Consider the following 20641-nt stretch of genomic DNA (forward strand, 5'->3'; position numbering starts at 1 on the left):
TGAACAATAAGTAAAGCAAAAGGGTTTTCAAAGTTTTCAATTGCCAAGTCCCCAGCTGAGGTACTGGTTTCCCTCAAGCCCACCATTTTGCCAAAGGTATATTTACACTGGGGGCAGTGGAAACAAGGACTCACCAATTCTCATTCACAGAGTGTCATAAGGATACAAAGAAGGTATTCCTTGGCCTTTCAGTCTCTCATTACTTATACATTGTGCTTAAAACTAAACACAGTAAATGCAAAATATAAAAATAAACAGTGGTCTCTGCATTGAGGCAATATGGATGGGAAAAGGGTAAACACAAAATCAGAGAAATGTAAACTTGAAGGTTTTCACAGGACCATTAATTCCCTCTGCACATATTGGAAATATTTAGAATTACCAGTTAAGCTTTTAAATATACATTTTCTTAACAAGAGAGAAAAGGTTGGGTGTATTCATATTTTGATAATCACCTTAACTTTTCTCTTTTTCAAATTATGCTATTTGGATCCGAACTGAAAACCACATCAGTATTGATCGTTACAGTTAATGAAAAATAGCTCTGCTATTGTTATTTCATAACCAACAGGGCTTGGGTAATAAAATTTCATGTAAGTGCATTTTGCTGTCCAACAGTGTTACTAGTCAAAGGCCTGCAAAATCTTCTGACATTTATAATGCTCTCTTTCCAGATGCCTCAAATGGCTGCCTACTTCACCTCCGAAGGATGTGGTATAAAGCATATCAGATGAAGTCTACCAGTCCCCGAGTCTCTTAAGAAGAAGCCATCAGAGATTCTAGGAACGGTATCTTCAAACAGGATACCCTCAGGCTTGATTTCTAAGCTGAGGGCAGATACACAACTTTAGACTTTGAAACTGTGTCTAGAATGGAATGTTAAGGACAGGAGAGGCAGTGCGTGAGAGTGTATGGCATGGAATGGGAGTAGGGCAAGGTAAGATAGCAAGCTGGGCTCAGGAAGACTCCCCTGACCACCGCGTCTTTGCCAAGGACGGGAGGGAGTCCTTACATCTTCACCTCACCGTGGGGTCCCTGTTTGCTTGCACAGGTCAAAGGCTTTCCTGAATTTTTCATGGAGACAGGGGCCTATCCACATGCAAGAGGTCAAACACAAGACTTGCCTGCCCTCACCCCCTGCCCATGCTCTTTTAACCTTTGCCCCCTCCAGCAAGGTTAATGAATAATAACGTAGTGAAGAGTAACGTAGAATAAACTAAAGTAAAGCTGAAGGAAGAATCTCTTCCATTTTATTTGGAAGACAGAATGTCATCGTTGGTCTATGGGTGACCAGTAGCATAGGAAGGAAAAATTTCAGACACTTCCTATGAAGTGTCTGACTTTTGTTCTCTTTCCATCTCAGCGCCCACGGTCCATTAATCCCCGCTCGGTGGGGGGAGGCCTCAAAAAACAAAGCATTAGTAACGGAGGGCTTCTCATAGGGACTGTTATATTTTAAGGGCACAAACTATTTCCTCAAATCCTTTGGCATCCTTGACCTGCACATTTCCGTCTCCACGGTCACCCACCCCCACAAACATGCATCTATGTGTGCACATACACATGCATGCGCACACACACAACACCCACGTATATACTTCTCTACAGAACTTACTGGAGCACATCATTCTGAGGATGGAAAGGACAGGATACTTGAAGACAGGATCCTTGCTACACTAAGATTCGTGATGCAGCAACGAGGACCAGCATTAGACCGTCTTTCCATGGATCCTCCCACTACTCCCTCAAGCCCCACATCAAACACACCTTCTGATACGTTGCCTGTCTTGACCATCTATATTCAGGGCCTTTCAGATACAATCACACCCAGTATTAGTCCTTAAGAATCTCCATACACTTCCTTTCACCCTAAACATTTCCTTGGCGTGATGACTGGTTCTTTGAAATGGTCTCAGACCAAAAGAAACAAAACAAAACAAAACAAAACAAAAACCATCCAGAACAATGACGACTGCTTTTCACATGGATGGGAAGATGTGAATGGCTGGGGGAAATCCACCATTGTGCCCTTCTTTTCAGTGAGACCGTATCATAAATGTGAAGGCAACGTGGCCTCTACATCTGTCACTCCAGTCAATGCCAGGGTGATTCGGCTGATCTGCCCGATCTTACCGCTCTCTGGGAACTACAAGCTACATGACAGAAGACAATCTTCCCTGAGAGAGGAAATGCTAGCCTTTAATTATGGACGTACAAGTACCATAACTGCCATATTAGAAACCTCAATAAATTTGTAAATGTGAGTCATGGCAATCTCATTTACCTGCCTGCCTTCCAGCACATCTAAACATTGAGGTTTACCATTTGCTCTTAAGGACTCTTTTCTTGACCATATAGTTTAAATAAAGTAGCTTGTGTATATGCAGGTAATCTATCAAGCTAGTTATTCGTGCAGAGATCAGTGGAAGACTTACATTCTGAGATTTCATCAGAGATTTTATGCAAAGAGTTTCAATGTCAAATATTTGGATAATGGGAATTTTTATGTATCTGAAATGTGCTCAATTTCTCCCAATTTGATAAACAAAACCAAACAGCATGTAGTGTTGGTATCAGAGTAACAGATAAAGTTTAGATCAAGACCTAGATTGGTTTTCTGTAGTTTCGTAAACATGAAAGAGCCCATGCCTTCTGTATATATGGCTCACGAATAATCAGTCCGGCCTCAACCTGCTCTCAGGCTTCCCTAGAAGCAGACAATATGTTGGTTTTGCCAATACAATACTAATACGTAAGATGCCAAGGGAAGCAGACATTGTCTATGTCCACTGGGAAATTCATTCATTTCTTCCACAAATATTTATTAAGCATTAACTACGTGAATGCATTGTTCTAAGTGCTAAGAACACAACAGTGCACAAAACACCACCAGACAAAACCCCTGCCTGTCACTGTACCACCTACTTTTGAGTGAGATTCTAGGACACAAGTTCCTAGAATTTTAGGAAGAATCTTCTCATTTTTTTGAGGCCTCAAATTTCTGAAGAGGACAAGGGAGGCTGATGGTGACAGTTCTGAGCTAGGCTACGGGGAGGGGCAAGTATCTATTGATATGCCCTTTGTTGTAAGAGGACAGAAAGCCAAATGTTGACTTTCTCCTGGCTGGAAGAGGAGAGAGAGGGCTTGGTAGCAGCAAGCAGCTTGGCAATTCAGTCATTCAGCAAACATTTATGGAGCAACTATTACAAGATATTCTGATCTACTAGTTGAAGAACGCTTTTATAAGACAATCCACTGCCACCATCTGATATTCTTGTTTGTAAAAGTTACTCCATGTCTAGGCATGTTCCCAAAGAGAACAGGTGGGTAATGGTGGTATAGAAATAACTACCCCTTATATTTCACCCCAGGTGGAGACACTTCCCACAAATGGGAAATTTACTTATTAACGTGATCAATGATCGTTGTGGAGTGGGTTTCGTAGAGCTACGTTTACGGCGCCAAGGCTCTTAAAGTCAAGATAACATAAGCTACGGCCTGAGAGGTTAAAGCCACGCTGCTCCTACCATGACTGAGATGTGCAGGATCCTCAATTCCTCTTCTGCTGACTCATGCTGGGGTTCTTCAGTTGGGTCTTGTCCAGGGAGGCTGGGAGCACCATCTTGGTGATGAATGTGAAACAGCAGAGTGCCATTCTCCAGCCACTGCTGCCTCCAGCGCACCAGAGGGATGTCCTCTGTGTTTCCTGAGATCTCTAGAGGACAAACACCAAAGCACAGGTCAGAATTCGGACTGGCCCAATCTGGATCTTCTTATTCATCTTCTTCCTCGGCAATGGTACCAATCAGCCGGTGTCAGCTAAAGACGACAAAGGGTTCCAGCTATGGTTAGGTCAGGTTTCAAATCTCCAGGAAGGGAAGAGGCCCCGAGAAGAAGAGACTTATCCACCCCCTAGATCTTTGCTCCATAATCGAGCGAGCCAGACTCTCACCCATTGAGAAAAACACCAAGGTGAAAATTCGAGCTCTTCCCCATATTTCTATGATCAATAGCATCCTTTACCCAGCACTGTTTGAATACCCTGATAACCCCGGAGGTAAACAGAAGGTTGTTTGCCTCTTGTAAATTTGAAAATGTGAGTTCCCTAGCAATTACTCCTAGACACCAGTGAATCTACCAAGGAAAGAGCGGGTAATTACTGTGCAGAGAACTGGCACGTCTGGAACAGTCCTGGGAGGTTACTGCAGAGCAACTGGGGCTGACAGAATATTTCTAAAACCACAATCATTTGCTGCATAGCCCGCTGGAGATGTGTAATACTCGCCGTGGCAGGGATGTTTTAATTCCCTTTAATTTTTCTCTTCATTTTTGCAGAGCAGAGCTGGTACACACAGAGGGGGTGGTGAAAACCTGGGCCCTTAGCACAGACACAAGCACTCACCTGCTCTCAAGGCTCGAGATGGAGGCACCGGACTATCATCAACAATTAACAACAAGATACCAAAAACCTACTATGCATTTCACACTGCAGGTGCTAAGCTACTGGTACAGAAGTATGCTACTATGGGTCTCTCCTGCTAATATTCCTAAGCAAGATCACATCGAAGCTATGAGATAATTCACAACAGAGAGACCTGATTAGCCCAGCCTTTCCTAAACTTCATTTGGCCTCAAAATCATTTCTTCCTTAACAACTATTACCACCCTAGGGAACTAATATTCCGCTGATCACACTTTGGCAATGCATTGCTTTATAAAAGTTCATTTTTTAAAAGGCATGGCTTCTTCTCCCAAAATTTATCACCTTTGACCAAAAAAAATAATAATTCCACGGACATAAAAAAGATTTAATAAGACACATTTAGAATAGTATTCTCATCAAGTACCGCACCATAAAGAGGGAAGCAATTTTGAATATTTATGGAGTTTATAAATATCTTTCACTATTTGTAGGAGGGCACAAATGATGTTCTGCTTTATTTATTTACTTACGTATTTATTCATTAATTGACTTAACATATACATTGGGCATGCACTGTGCACCAGGCACTGTTCTAGGCACTGTGATACTAATCTAAATGAGGCCCTCAACAAGTTCTCCAAAGCAATCCACCCTTGGGTGAATGTGGGAGGTGTTGCACCATGTATATAATGACACCATGTGAAAACGTACAATTTAAGAGTAGGCTTGCCAGGGTTGAGGGTGGAAGAAGGGGAGGAAATCTGGAAGAAGATGGTAGTGGCCTTGGGTCCTAAAGGGTGGTGGCTATCCTTTTCACAGGTAGAGATGTGGAAAGGGGACATGCAGACACTGATAGGAGAATTAGAAGGAGGACGAGGAAGAAGAATACTGGCTGGTCCTCTCAGGGTAGGTTGGTGAGAAGAATTCACAGGAGCCACAGGTCATTAGCCTATCCCTAAAAGACACAGATAGTATTCCCTACCTCTTCCTAATACCCTCCAGACCGGGGAGAAGAGTAAATGGGTGTGTGACGGGCGATGAGGGGACAGCAAAGACGGGACGATCAGAGCCCCCCTTCATCCTCAGCCCCTCGCCCACTCGCCTGGCGCCCAAACATCCCACCGGGATGGCGAGCTGTCCGTGCTCTGGAAGTGACCAGCTCAAGCAGCCAAGAAGCTGCACAGGGTGTAGGAATGGAAGATCCCCTGCATCCGGGTCTTGGTTTTCCGCAGGCACAGCCCCATTTGTTAAGTGAGGCAGTGAGTGACACAGGACTCCTGAGTTCACTTTTCCTCTAAGGTGGCCTTCCAGACTTCCAGGTGAAGAGAAACCCTTGGGCGTGCCTCCCAGCAGCAGCCACACGACATGTCACTACAAGTGCCCCAATCACAAGCTACTTCCCAACCATGGGTCAAGCCCCAGGAAGATTCCTCCTGGGAAGCAAATCCCTCCCCCAAGTGCCTTCCCTGCTGCTGCAGGAAGAGACCAGTCTCCGCAGCATGGACAAAACTCACAAGCACTAACAGCTTATAATAGAACACCCAACACCATAATTCAATCACTCAGAGCAACACGCTTTCAGCCTCCTACCCACACCGGCTCTAAGCCAGCCTGGGATTAATTCCATACATGTTGGGTGCCACTTCAGGCCTTCCTGTAACTCTTTAGAAGGAATCTAGCACCTCATACCTCCAAAGCGCTTAAAATGGATTTTTCTTTCCCAGGAGACTCTCATCAACTAGGCCAGGCTCATTACCTCCATTTTTACTGTGGAAGCAAGGACAAGTAAACACCCAGATCAAGGTCATGCCAGCCTGACACAGAACAGGAGCTAAAACAGAAGTAGTCCTATCAGATCCCCTCCATTGCCAACACACACCAGACAACATGACTTTTGCAGAAGCACGGAGAGAGAGAGAGAGAGAGAGAACGAGCATTTGAGTATGGAGTGCGTGTGGTCTTCTAGCAGGTTCTGAGCAGCAGTATTTTTATTTGTTGTGCAAGGTCTTAGTATTCCATGACTTCTTTATGTAAAAAAATTAAAAACATTTTATCAATAACATTTTATTAAAAAACATTTTTTAATGTTGATTTATTTTTGAGAGACAGGGAGACAGAGCGTGAGCAGAGGAGGGGCAGAGAAAGAGAGAGAGAGAGGAGACACAGAACCTGAAGCAGGTTCCAGGCTCCAAGCTGTCAGCACAGAGCCTGACGCGGGGCTCAAACTCACGAGCCGTGAGATCATGACCCGAGCCGAAGTCAGATGCTTAACTGGCTGAGCCACCCAGGCTCCCCAAGTATTCCATGACTTCTTTCAAAATTGAGATAGAATTCCCATACCATAAAATCTGTCCTTTCAAAGTATACAATTCCATGGTGGTTCGTACATTCACAAAGTTGTGAGACCATCACCACTGTAATTCCAGAACATCTTCATCAGCCCAAAAAGAAACCTATATGTATTGGCGGTTCAAGACAATTTCTGAGGAGGGAGGCGTTCTGCTCCAGGGTCCCAGGAGTGGTGGTACCAGGGAACGAACAGGTAATTGACAAAGTGCTCCCACAGGGAGGTGAGCTGAGAGCACAGAATCTCTGACCCTGGCTTCCAGGCCAGCCCTCTGAACCTCTTTGTGAGATATTCATGCCCATCTCCACAAGACAGTGATATCCTGATCCTGCCCAGACCAGACTCATGGTAGAGGGCAAAAAAAAAAAAAAAAAAAAAAAGGGTAAACAAGGAGAGCACCATGCCTGCCCATGAGGGTGCTTGTCATTTTTAAGATTCAAGATAATTACAGAATGATAGCTTCTTCTTTGGCCTTTTTCCCTGTCCTGGCAGGATCTGACATGGGAGGGCCAAAATGCTAAACCAGGAACTTATTTACTTATGCTGAATCTGCCCTAGGTCAGCCGATGAAAAACCACAGGGCACAGTAAACGTCTTGTGAATTTCGTCACCAATGGAGCTGAGATCAGAGCTTGGAACATCAATGTAATCACGTTGGCCTGGATGTTAGCAGAGGGTCTCCAGAAGAAGAAATGCTCAGAAATTGCTTTAGCAATGCAAGCCTTCCCTGAAACTCCCAAGAGGTACATACGGGAGGCGGCAGTTACTCTGGTCCAAAGCCTCCTGAGGGCTGTGGATGAGGCTCAAACTGAGCCTCTGCTCTGTGCGTGCTCCGCACAGCCCAGTCCTCCATAGTGGACTGAATAAAACAAGTGCCTACAGAAGCCTCCACAGCCATTTCGAGATACCACGGGTGGGCTGGGCACCATTGCCAACAGCACGCTGTGGGATGGAGATCTCCAGAAAGGGAAGGGTGCCCTTACTCTTAACGTGTCCATTCTTCCCCTATACGAGCCTCACGTCTCCCAGCACCTCCCAAAATTCTGGAACTGCCTAGAATACACAGAAACCAGGATGCCATTTGTTCCTGTATACAATGAAGATTTTTGGAGCACACTCCATTGACCACATTCAGCAAACTGCTATATGATCCCTACCCTGAAAGAGGCTTCGGTCTAGGAAGAAACTGAAGACATGGCCAAGACTAAGTACTCTAAGCGGTAACAGCCATGCTGAGTTGGGGGAGGGTGGGATCTGGCTGGACGTGGGATATAATGGGAAGAGACGCTGGAGGCAACTCCATATGAAGAGAATGTGTACTAAGAAACGGCAGCCTGAAGCCTGTTTGCAGAAGGGTAGCGTTAGTTCAGAGGAGTCATGGAGGACGAGGGAAGGAATGCAGATTGATGTCAGGTGTGAAAGGTGTGAATGCCAGTTTAAGCAGTTCCGAGCTAATGGAAAGTCACTCCCGGTCTCATTAAGCAGAGAAGGGAATAAGGCCAGGATTTAGAAAGATTGAGAAGACCCAGAAAGAGAGCGGCAGACAGACTAGACTCTACCCCAATCTCATGGTAACTCTGATCCCGTATTCTGCAGTGACCAAAATACTGAGCTGGAACTCAAGAGATCTGGGTCTGGAGTAGCCTTGAATTTACTGCCTAGCTTTGAGTTTCCTTATCTATGTAAGAAGGAGCTGTACACATGAATTTCAAGACCGTTTTGTAACTTGACATTCCACGATTCTAAGTCCAGAACAGGGTGCTTCACATGACCGCCTAGAAAGATGGTAATTTCCACGTGCCAAGAAATGTCCACTCTTCTCTCAGGCCTTCCCTGCATTCCACCTCCCCTTTCCCTCAGAGCACAGGGTGGACAGGTTTGGGATGATTTCATCAGAGCCTTTAAGAGCCAGGCCCCTTTTTGGACTGGACCTCAGGCTGGGGAGAAAGGTTCTCATTCCTGCTGATGCAGATATGCGGTTTCTAAGGAAGAAATCCTGGAGCTTCTGCATATGCAATAGAGAAGCAGGAGGATGGGTAAGCAGAGGCAGTCATGCTAGAGAATGAGCTGGGGTGGGGAAAGGCACAGTGGAGAGTGAGATAAAATCACTTTTATTATCATATTTTTTTTTATTTTAGAGAAAGAGAGAAAGGGCAAGCAGGGGAGGGGGTAGGGGGAAGGGAGGGAGGGAGCGAGGAGAGAGAGAGAGAGAGAGAGAGAGAGAGAGAGAGAGAGAGAGAATACCAAGCAGTCTCCACCACACTCAGCACAGAGGCTGACGCAGAGCTCGACCCCACGAATGGTAAGACTATGACCCAGGCCAAACTCAAGAGGTAGACGCTCAACCGACTGAACCACCCAGGCACCCCCAAAATCACTTTTCAGTTAGTTACTGTGGTAATGTTAGCATGTGCCCTGTGAACTTGTAGCACTGTGTTTTTGTGGGGTTAGCTTAGGATACCCAAAGCTTGCTACAAAAATTCCTTTTCCAAACATAACAACTTCCTCCTACCATCCAAGTGCCGTGCCCCTTCCGTAGGTGTCCCCTCACGCTGAGCATCCCTGAACTGAGCCACTAGGACAACACAGCATGTCAGCATCAGAATTTCCCCCGAAAGACAACTTCACTGAACACCAGATCTATGATGCCCTCTTCCAAAGAATTTGGCAATTTAAAGTCAAATGTGGATTTGAACTGGGAAAATTCTCAAAGATCCTTTAACGCACTCAGTAACTCAGAGTGGCTTAGAGCACTCTAAGCCTCTCTGGGCCCTTTTTTCACTCCTGAGAAGGCTGAGTTTCCAGCTAAACCCAGCTAAGTAGTAATGAGGTTGCTCAGGTGGTGAGGTCAAGCCAGGAGGAGGCATGAACTTGTCAATTCTAAGCCTCTCGTTGAGGCACCTGCTGAACTGACCCTGCAATCTTTCAAGGTTGAGGGCGACACCCCCTGATGACCATTACTGACTATCAGAAGACCTTGTTTAGATCAGGATTTTCAAACTTGCTGTTAATCTTAGAAACTCTTCCTCTAACCAAATCTAATACAGCTTCTGAGGGGGCTCCCCAGCGCAGAGTCAGAAAAGATCTGGATCAATTGGAAGACAAATAAAATGCACTACCACGAAACTCCCTGCTGTTAGGAGACTGGAGGGGGTAATCTATGCATTATCAGTTTTGCCTGGCTGTTTTTCAATTCTGTTAACTATGATATTGTGAATAGCCTCATGTTCTTGATGAAAAAAATTGCAGGGGAAAGGGTCGTCTCTAAAAATGGAATCTAGCCTTCTCTCCACCCTGTGCTACCACAGTGGCCATTTTGAGTTTCCCTATGTGATGGAGACTGAGCTCAGGACTTCAGCAGGGATAAGCCAACTGTTCAAAACGAATGGTAACAAATGGGTTTTGTCCATCAGTGACTATCACTAAGGTAACCAAAGGTAAGCCTGTGATATAATTACCCCCCTTTCTTCCACTCTTTTTTGATGTTTCTTCCCACCCCACCCCCACCTGCCTGATTTCAGAGTTTGAAAGATTATTGATGGTAGGTGCCAGTTCCCACATGGTTTCATTATGGTCTTCCAACAGAAACTATTAACAGTGGCATTAACTTTCAACACCTTTGTAAGAAAATAACCTGCTTGAGTCAGGGGTTAATAACAGCAGAGGATCGCTAATTATCCTGCAAATCTTTACCCTGGTATCAAACGTGACCCAAGTCTTTAATGTCTCTGGAACGGCAGCCTCTGAAGACCCCAACTTGTTCCATAACATAATGACAGCAGCACATTAGTGTCCTGGCCATCTGTGAAGAAAGATAAGGGACAGATGAAGAGCAGACAAAGGAGAAGGATGCAGAGAGAAAGGACAAAGTCAAGAGAAGTAAGAAAAGGAGGCTAGCCAGAGAAACGATGTCCCTCGGGCTGAGTTGGCTGGGCCTCTACACCTCTCGCTACAGGGACCATCTGGTAGGGAGTTCTGAAGTGATACAATCCCACAGCCCTGAGTGAGAAACACATAAGATAAGGTGCCCTGCTGGGCCTGAATTCAACCAGCACAGATGCCAGAAACACCGATGGTTTGCCTGAAGTCTGCACCTATGGAGGCCTGGCTCAGTGAACAACAAAATGGGAGACAGCATAGCCAGGAAATTCTTTTGTAAAGATGTTCAAAGTCCTACTGCGAATGGAACTCTCAATGTGCTTCCTCTATTCAATTCACTATCTGCCATGGGGCTGTTTCTTATCATCTCATGGCTTGAGCCATGGACACAGAATCACACAAGCAAACCCTCCACAGCAAAATGGATTAAAATTTCAAGAATCTCTTTTTCAAGTAACTAGAACCTTCTTGACTTGCAGATCTGGGATAGAAATTTCCACTTGTGACAAGGAGAAGGATAACTGAATTTCTATTTCCTTTCCTTGGTGACACGTGCTCTCAAAAAACAAGAGTGCCTCAAAGCATTAATGATCCACTGATGAGAAACGGAATGGCGGGTTGAACGGAGCACTGGATGGGGAGCTGGAAGAATAAAGCTTCAGTAATCTCTCTGGAGCTCCTTTTTATCATCTTCAAATCATGGGACCAGGAGGTCTCTAAGGACTCCCAAGCTGTGACCATGGTATTCCATGACACAAAGCCACACGTGACACTTGGTTCTAGTTATACCCCAAATCAGGTGAAGGCTAAGTATATTTCTGCACGCCAACTGGATAAGTCTCTGTGGGAGTTTTTCAAATCAGCCTTTCCTCTTGAGAGTATGGAATGCTTCTAGCTCACTCCAGCCTGTCAACTTCTAGAGTAAGGACTGGCTGTACAGAAAGTCATGAGAGTGACCTCTGGAAACTCCAGTTGGTGGTCCCCAATAAGAAAGCATTCACATATAGATGCTTCCAAAAGGCTGATGTGGAGAAGGGTAGTCTCAGTAAGAAAACCTCACCTGATCTCTCTCGGCAGTCCTACCTTATAGAACTATATTCTACAAGTCAGAAAAGCTCACTTCCTTTAAGGCTAGCCACCCACCCACATCTCCTTTTCCAACAGAGGTTTAAGATAGACTAAAATGAACCAACACAAAAAGCAAGAGTGATTAAAGAAAGAAATAAAGACTCTTGACAGTCCATGGTATGGTGTCTCTGGGGCCAAGTCGGGGCAGAAGATGCAAAAAACAAAAACACACACACAAAAAAAAAAAACAAAAACAAAAACAAAAAAACAGAAGGTAGATTTTAAAATCAGACGTGACGGAAAGCAGCAAAGCTTTCTATGGATGCTGCTGGAAGTAGGTCACTCTCTGCTACTCTGTGCCGGCATGAATAGCAATCGAGCAACTACACGAACATTCTATTTACCTAGCCATGGAGATGAAAACATTCCTGTGGCAGAAAAACGCAGCCAAAAGGTTCTGACACAACCAGAGAGATGAGGAGGCATTCAAATGGCTTATGATTTCATCCAAAATGGTTTGCTTGTTCCTACTACAGTGTTTCTCTGGATCTTTTCAAACCTCTGCAAAGAGTTTATCCACATGATACTCATTAAAGTCTCATTTGAAAGGGGGGAAAAAAGCCCAAAGCTCTTTGAAAAAGGCAGGGTTATCTGAGCTGCAGATGTACTGGTAAGAAAATTTTTAAATATATCCAGCTCTATTCTCCACTGCCACCCGACTGACCTTTGTAAATTGAGATAACGACACGCATTTAACAAAATCTGACATCAAGTAAGATGTGTAATAATATTTAAACTCTGTAATGTTAAAATATGTATTTACGGATCATTTCATACATTGTAATGAGAATAAGTCATTTTGAAGCCTGCAGGTTCATGATTGGAATTCTGATTTGAGCTTTGTAAGTCCTTGGGGGCCACTTCCCTGCAGTGTGGCATTGGAAGCAATATGGCGGCCTGTGTTTTAGAAAGCCAGGGCACTAGATGGATACAGGGTGATTGCAAGGAGACTTCTTCTCAGACAAGTGAGAGCTCTGCTCCTTCAGAATCCTCTCTCACATCCTTTAAGTCCTTCATTATTAACAAAGAGTTTAGCATTTGCGATAGTTCTCACCCTGAACTATTTCAATGAGGTCCTCTGTATGGTTCTCACCTTATAAAAGGGATGGGTAGAGAAAACGTTAATGACAAAAGATCACCTGTAATGACATAAAAAGGAGAAAAACCCACTGTTTGTCCTAAGCTGTCTTGATTGAGCTCCACTTCTTATTAGTTCTCATCCATTTGTATTTCTGTTCTTATCATCTGTGTTTCAACTCAACAAGTAATATGTCTATTACGTGTTGGCTCTGCTAAGAAGCCCTTTCAACATTCACGGGTTAACTTAAGCCTCAATGACGCTTTAGTGTGGGTATTTATATTCCCATTTTACAGATGAGGGGTTCCAGAAAAGTCAATCTACTTGACCAAGGTCACCCAGTTAGTAAATACTAATTAGGGGGAAAGATGCCTAGGCCCCCTGACTGCAAGGCTACTGTTCCTCTCCACTATTTCAATTCCCATTCTCTCACTTTGTAAATCTCAACCCCAGGATAATATAAGTAAAGTGCTCAGCAGTATCTGACATATGATGAGCACCGATTAACATCAGTGCCTTCACTGTCATTGTTAATATGGTTTGTTGTTGTCATTATTAGAGCCACTCACATAAATTCTAAAAGTGACTAATAATCCTTGACAGAGTTAAGCAAATGGTCCCTTTAAATGACCCCAACTGGGAGGCGCCTGGGTGGCTCAGTCAGTTGAGCATCCACCTCTTGATTTCGGCTCAGGTCATGATCCCAGGGTCGTGGGATAGAGCCTATTGGGACTCTCCCTCTCCCTCTCTCCTTGCCCCTCCCTTGAGCTCTCTCTCTCTCAACCTCTCTCTCAAAATAAATTAATTAATTTTAAAAAATAGATGACTCCAGCTGCTTAAGAATCTTCAGAAGCCTGGGAACCCTAAGTCCAGGAATGAGCTCAGGTCCAGTGAGGAATGGGGCCAAGTCATTTGTGTATACTTCTCTAATGCTTGTTAGCACACTGAACACTCTTTAGATCTCTCTCATAAAACCCCCTTTTATATACATACCTCTGCGTTAAGACCCAGCCACAGAGATTCTCACCGAGGGAGGCTATGCCATCCATGCCCATTCAAGGCCGGCGCGCAAATGAGTTTGCCGTCAGGCACTTACCAAGAGACTCGTGAATTCACACAGGCAGGTCCCCCTGGAGGGCCGAGGGTGTGGTGACTGCGGTCAAGGAAGAAGCAAAGACCAAATGGAGGTTGTGAGCAAACTGAGTCCTCTTCGGCAGACGAAATCTGTTTAAGTGCTTGTTATCATAAATGCCAGAGGTATTGCAACTTAAGCAGAACTTTTCTTTCTCATCTCAACCCTGGGGAGCAAAGCTTTCTGGCCCATTCCTACAGACCTGTGAGCCCACCTTGCTGACCATGAGCACTGCCTTCTTGCACGTAGTTCAGGGCAAGACAAGCATTTCTCTAGGCTCTTCTCTCTGAACCATTTCCTCTTACAGAAAAGGGGGAGGGGGGTGTTAAGTGACCTCTAAAGCCTCTTCTCCCTCTAAAATTCTCTGATTTTAGTTTGCATCTTCCTACGATCTGCACTTGCCATACTGGGAACTAAACCTTAGGTTCCTCCAGACTGAAGATGAAAAATGCTACGAATCTTCGGTATCTCTGCTGTGTTGTCCAGCCTAAGAAAGGAGAGTGGGAGGGAATTCTACAAAGACTCAAGCACAGGAAAAATTCCTTATTATCATCACTGCGTTACAACTTGCAAAGCCCACCCTTATAAGGCCCCCTCCCTTTTCATTCATCAATCCTATGCAGTAGGCTCTACAGAGGTAGAGTCAGAAGGCCAAACAGTGATGATCACAACGGTTAGTGCTAATGAGATGGAGATAACAGGGCTCAACTCCAGTCTTCTGACTCTGAGCTCAATGCTCTTTCTACCAAACTGTGCTGTCTACCAGAGCGATGTTTATTTATACTGAGAAATCATGAACCACTGTGCTTGTATTTGAGCTTAATGAATTAGATATACAGAAGATCTACATCAGGAGTAAACACTATCAGGAGTTTGAAGAGTTTGGACTCACAGGCCCAGGAATGAAACTGAGTTATTAACCTATTCGCACTGGTCTATAAATCACATGGCAATCTGATGTGATTTCCCCGTGACAGACTCCCTTGGAAGATCAGATCTGCTTCTTCCTCTCTTCCAGTTATGGGTCTGAAGACTCTCTCGACACTGCTTTGGGCCCATTTCTGCAGGCTTATTTGGGTAAATGCTCATTATAATAGGGGTCAAGATGACCTCTAAATGACCTGACAGACCTCCCTAGGGAATCATGGATCTGGCCATCTAGTCCCAACAAGAGTGGGTTAAAGGAATACAAGGTCCCTTGATTTCAATAAGATGTTGCTGCTTAAACAGGAAGGACAGACACTGACAAGACCAGTTGCTAACATCTTTGTGCTTTTCTTCTCTTTCTTCATTATAGCCCGCTCTATATTCTTTCTTAATTCTAAAGCCCTCCCCTCCTCTCCAGGCCCCCTACACAAAACACACATTAAGAGGCTGTCAGCGAGAAATAGGAGTAAGGTATTCTTCACGAAGGACTCATTTTCAGAAAACAGGTGAAGTCTGTCTGCCATTTTGCATTCATCAATGGCACCAATCCTCACACCTGCTCTGGCCTTCTACCCTTTTATTGTGCGGGTAACTGCTCTGTGGGGCATGTCCGAATCTGTGGGCTTATATTATCATATATACTTCATGGCACCAGGAGGTTTTTCCCTTTTTTCTCGACTCCATCTACAAGACTTGTAATGTTCATGCTCCACAAGTGCCTAGTGTCCACACAATGCTGGGTGATGTAAAGACCAGGCTGAATCTGCCAGAAATGAAGTAGGACAATTGAGAATTATTATTCTTCTTCACAACAGCTATCACATTGAGCTAAACACATACATGCTCCTTAAGCTACTGAACAGCCTATAAGGTAGGTACTATTATTATCCCAGGATTAGGGAGGTGAGGCACAAAGAGACTAGGTAACATGACTCTAGAAAAGGAACACATTCTTCCTGAAGCCTTACATGGTCCATTCACTAATTCTAAGTGACAGATCTAGGGAGGGATCATTAGCACCCAAGCCAACACACTGATTCCATCGGTGACCAAGGAAGAGGCTGCAGACACACTGTGGTGAGATCAGTTGGGCAGAATCCTTGGTATCATCTGGCATGGCCATGAGAATGGGGAATGGCGAGGCATGAACTGGACCTGAAAATCTATCCATATATTCTCTTTTTTTGACTTGATCAAGTCAAGAATAGGAAGTATGGGTACATGTATAAACATCAGCCCCCAAACACATATGGTCTTTCAACCTAATTCAGAATAATGGCTAATGATTATGACACATTTGCAATATGACAGGCACTATCTAAGGGCTGTTGAATACACTGATTCATCTCACCTTCACAGCCATTGCATGAGGTGAACAACTACAGGTTAGAGGGCGAAGGTTCAGAAAGGTTAAGCAGTTTGCCTAGCATCATATGCTTAGCAAGTAGAGGAGACTGGATTCAAACAGGATGTCTAGATCCAGAGTCTGGATTCTAAACCACTATACTTCCCTGCCTCTTCCCCGGGGGGGGGGGGGGGTTCCAGTATATACCCCCTGTTATAAGACTAATTCCTAATTAACCTATTTGCTCCCTATAGTATTCCTTGCCCCTTTTCTCCTGATTTTCTGCCACAGCCTTGCTACCATTCTTATATTTTAACTGGAATTACATTTCTTCTGGAATTTCATTTTTAATTTTCAGCAATGTTCCACACATATTTCCACTGCAAGATAACCTCTCATGGTTAGTTTTCCTTCTTAGCTGATCCTGGCACACCATATCAGTACCAAAGATCAGGAAATTAACATGGAGGTGGCCCTGACATTTTCATTCCCTACTTAGTAGCACTGACCCATTAGTTAGAGGCTGATTCTATGGCCAAAAAGGCACAGAGCTGGAAGGCAATTCTGTGTCAGGAGGCTCATATCCTCTAGGACATTGGTCTTAAAGCTAAGATCACCCTGTGGGTGGGTGCCTTGCTGGCTTAGCCAGTAGAACATATAATTCTTGATTTCGGGGTTGTAAATTCAAGCCCCACACTGGGTGTAGTGATTATTTTAAAATAAAATCTTAAAAAGAAGCTAAGGTCGATCTCAGTTTCTTAGCAACTATGTCTTTTTCATTCATGAAATTTCCAGTGCCTTTGTTTACTACTTATATTTTCTGGTTGTACCACACCTGGGAAATAAGTTCTGTATGAATAATACCTTCTGGGTGAAGGAGTACTTCCTTTCATTTGCCCTAAGCTCACCTTCCTTGGGTTTCAAATAGAGCTTTGAATCCTAGCAGTTGAGTGTTTGGTGAACAAGGTCACACATACTTTAAGTGACGAAAATTCCTCTAAGAGTCCACCTTTGTATCAGTAGACTCATTCATATCTCTTTGGTACATTTTTGGCTGTTGTGTCCAGTATGGGTCAGGCTTTTTATTCTGCCTTCATAGAACCGTACCCACCTCCTCCTGACCACTGCACCTGCCGTTCCCATACTTCCGCTGCGGTCATTAAATGTGTTCCCCAGAGTGGAGCACACAGCACAGCAGAGACAAGAAGGATCCCAGTATCAGAAAATCCTAAGTTTGAGAGAAGGTTCCTGCACCTATTAACTCTGCAATCTTTATGCCTCAGTTTCTCTACCTTTCAAAAAATGGAAATCATACCAACATCTACCTTACAGGGTGATTAAAGTGAAAATGCAAATGGAAGTGGTTCAAAGCATGAGAAATAGGAGTTGTAGTTATTAATCTTAATAGGATCCTTAAAGATCAGTGACAAGAATAACTTATTTTATTCCTGGTAGAAAGTCAACTGGTTCTACGTAAGTGTAGAGAACTGTTGGGCTTCCCAGGCACTTCATGATGACATTTCGTTCCTCCTTTTTAGCCAGGATAGCATACTGGCTCCATGTTTTCAGCAAATGATTTTAATGAATTCTAGACTATTTTTCTGAAACATTAATAATGTGGCAGACAGCCTTTTATTTTATAACTGTAACCAGACCCTGTATGCGGGAGGGCACTGCCTTGATGTTGATGGCATGAAAATCACCTCCCTCTGCTCCATCCTTTGACATGGATTCTAATGATCTCCTTGCAGTCTGTCTCCATCAGCTTGACTTTTTAGTATATAAAGTTTAGTATCATCTAAATCATGTGTAAAAACTGTCAGTTATACCGCTTTCACAACTGAGGCTCTATCACCAACAAATATGGTGGTTACTTACCATTAAAAATAGATTTTAAAAGCCATATATGAACGACCCAACGCTAACATCATCCTCAATGGGGAGAAACTAAGAACCTTCCCCCTAAGGTCAGGAACAAGACCAGGATGTCCACTCTTGCCACTGTTATTCAATATAGTATTGGAATTCTTAGCCACGGCAATCAGACAACACAAAGAAATAAAAGGCATCAAAATCGGCCAGGAGGAGGTCAAACTTTCACTCTTCACAGATGACATTATACTCTATATGGAAAACCCAAAAAATTCCACCAAAAGCTGCTAGAACTGATCCATGAATTCAGCAAAGTTGCAGGATATAAAATCAATGCACAGAAATTGGTTGCATTCCCATACACCAACAATGAAGCAACAGAAAGAGAAATCAAGCTATCGGTCTCATTTACAATTGCACCAAAAACCATAAAATACCTAAGAATAAATCTGACCAAAGAGGTGAAAAATCTCTGCACTGAAAACTATAGAAATCTAATAAAAGAAACTGAAGAAGACACAAAAAATGGAAAAATATCCCATGCTCCTGGATAGGAAGAAAAAATATAGTTAAAATGTCGATACTACCCAAAACAATCTACGTATTCAATGCAATCCCTATCAAAACAACACCATCATTCTTCACAGAGCTAGAACAAATAATCCTAAAATTTGTACGGAACCAGAAAAGACCCCAAATAGCCAAAGCAATCTTGAAAAAGAAAACAAAGCAGGAGTTATCACAATCCCAGACTTCAAGCTATACTACAAAGCTGTAATCATCAAGACAGTATGGTACCGGCACAAGAACAGACACTCAGATCAATGGAACAGAATAGAGAACCCAGAAATGGACCCACAAGCATATGGCCAACTAATCTCTAACAAAGCAGGGAAGAATATCCAATGGAATAAAGACAGTCTCTTCAGAAAGTGGTGCTGGGAAAACAGCAACATGCAGAAGAATGAACCTGGACCACTTTCTTACACCACACACAAAAATAAACCCGAAGTGGATGAAAGACCTAAAAGTAAGACAGGAAGCCATCAAAAGCCTTGAGGAGAAAGCAGGCAAAAACCTCTTTGATCTTGGCTGCAGCAACTTCTTACTCAACACGTCTCTGGAGGCAAGGGAAACAAAAGCAAAAATGAACTACTGGGACCTCATCAAAATAAAAAGCTTCTGCACAGTGAAGGAAACAATCAGCAAAACTAAAAGGCAACTGACAGAATGGGAGAAGATATTTGCAAACGACATATCAGATAAAGGGTTAGTATCCAAAACCTATAGATTTTGGACTTCTCAAACTCAACACCCAAAAAACAAATAATCCAGTGAAGAAATGGGCAAAGACATGAACAGATACTTCTCCAAAGAAGACATCCAGATGGCCAACCGACACATGAAAAAATGCTCCACATCACTCATCATCTGGGAAATACAAACCAAAACCACAATGAGATACCACCTCACATCTGTCAGATGGCTAACACCAACAACTCAGGCAACAATAGATGTTGGCGAGGATACGGAGAAAGAGGTTCTCTTTTGCACTGTCGGTGGGAATGCAAACTGGTGTAGCCACTCTGGAAAACAGTATGGAGGTTCCTCAAAAAATTAAAAATAGAACTATCCTACGACTCAGCAATTGCACTACTAGGTATTTATCCAAGGGATACAGGTGTGCTGTTTTGAAGGGGCACATGCACCCCAATGTTTGTAGCAGCCCTATCAACAATAGCCAAAGTATGGAAAGAGCCCAAATGTCCATTGACGGATGAATGGATAAAGAAGATGTGGTATATATATACAATGGAGTATTACCCGGCAATCGAAAAAAATGAAATCTTGCCATTTGCAACTACGTGGATGGAACTGGAGGGTAGTATGCTAAGTGAAATTAGTCAGAGAAAGGCCAATATCATATGACTTCACTCATATGAGGACTTTAAGAGACAAAACAGATGATCATAAAGGAACGGAAACAAAAATAATATAAAAACAGGAAGGGGGACAAAACATAAGAGACTCATAAATATGGAGAACAAACAGAGAGTTACTGGAGGGGTTGTGGGGGGGGATGGGCTAAATGGGTAAGGGGCATTAAGGAATCTACTCCTGAAATCATTGTTGCACTAGATGCTAATTTGGATGTAAATTTAAAAAATTAATAAGATTAATAAAAAAATAAAAAATAAATAAATAAGTAGATTATTTATGTATTTATGGATATGTCAGAGAAAGCACCAGCAGGGGAGGGAGCAGAGGTGGAGGGAGGGAAGGGAGAGAGAGAGAGAGAGAGAGGGAGAGAATCTTAAGCAGGCTCCACACTCAGCATGGAGCCCAACACAGGGCTCGATCCCATGACCCTGGGATCATGACCTGAGCTGAAATCAAGAGTCAGACACCCAACCGAGTTGAGGGCCACCCAGGTGCCCCTAAAAAAATAAATTTTAAAGGTAGAACCTGGTAAAGCTCTTTGCAAATCTAAGCAGATCCCCTTGATGCAT

General features: G+C 43.6%; 1 protein-coding gene across 1 annotated transcript in view; it reads right to left on the reverse strand.

The window, feature by feature from the left end:
- ASTN1 (astrotactin 1) overlaps positions 1 to 20641 on the reverse strand; it is a 303213-nt gene that overhangs the window by 184581 nt on the left and 97991 nt on the right. Inside the window, 1 exon segment of the mRNA XM_030302950.1 lies at positions 3528 to 3715. Coding sequence (XP_030158810.1) covers positions 3528 to 3715 — 188 coding nt within the window.

This window comes from Lynx canadensis, chromosome F1 (assembly GCF_007474595.2).
Source record: "Lynx canadensis isolate LIC74 chromosome F1, mLynCan4.pri.v2, whole genome shotgun sequence".
NCBI classification, from domain to species: Eukaryota; Metazoa; Chordata; class Mammalia; order Carnivora; family Felidae; genus Lynx; species Lynx canadensis.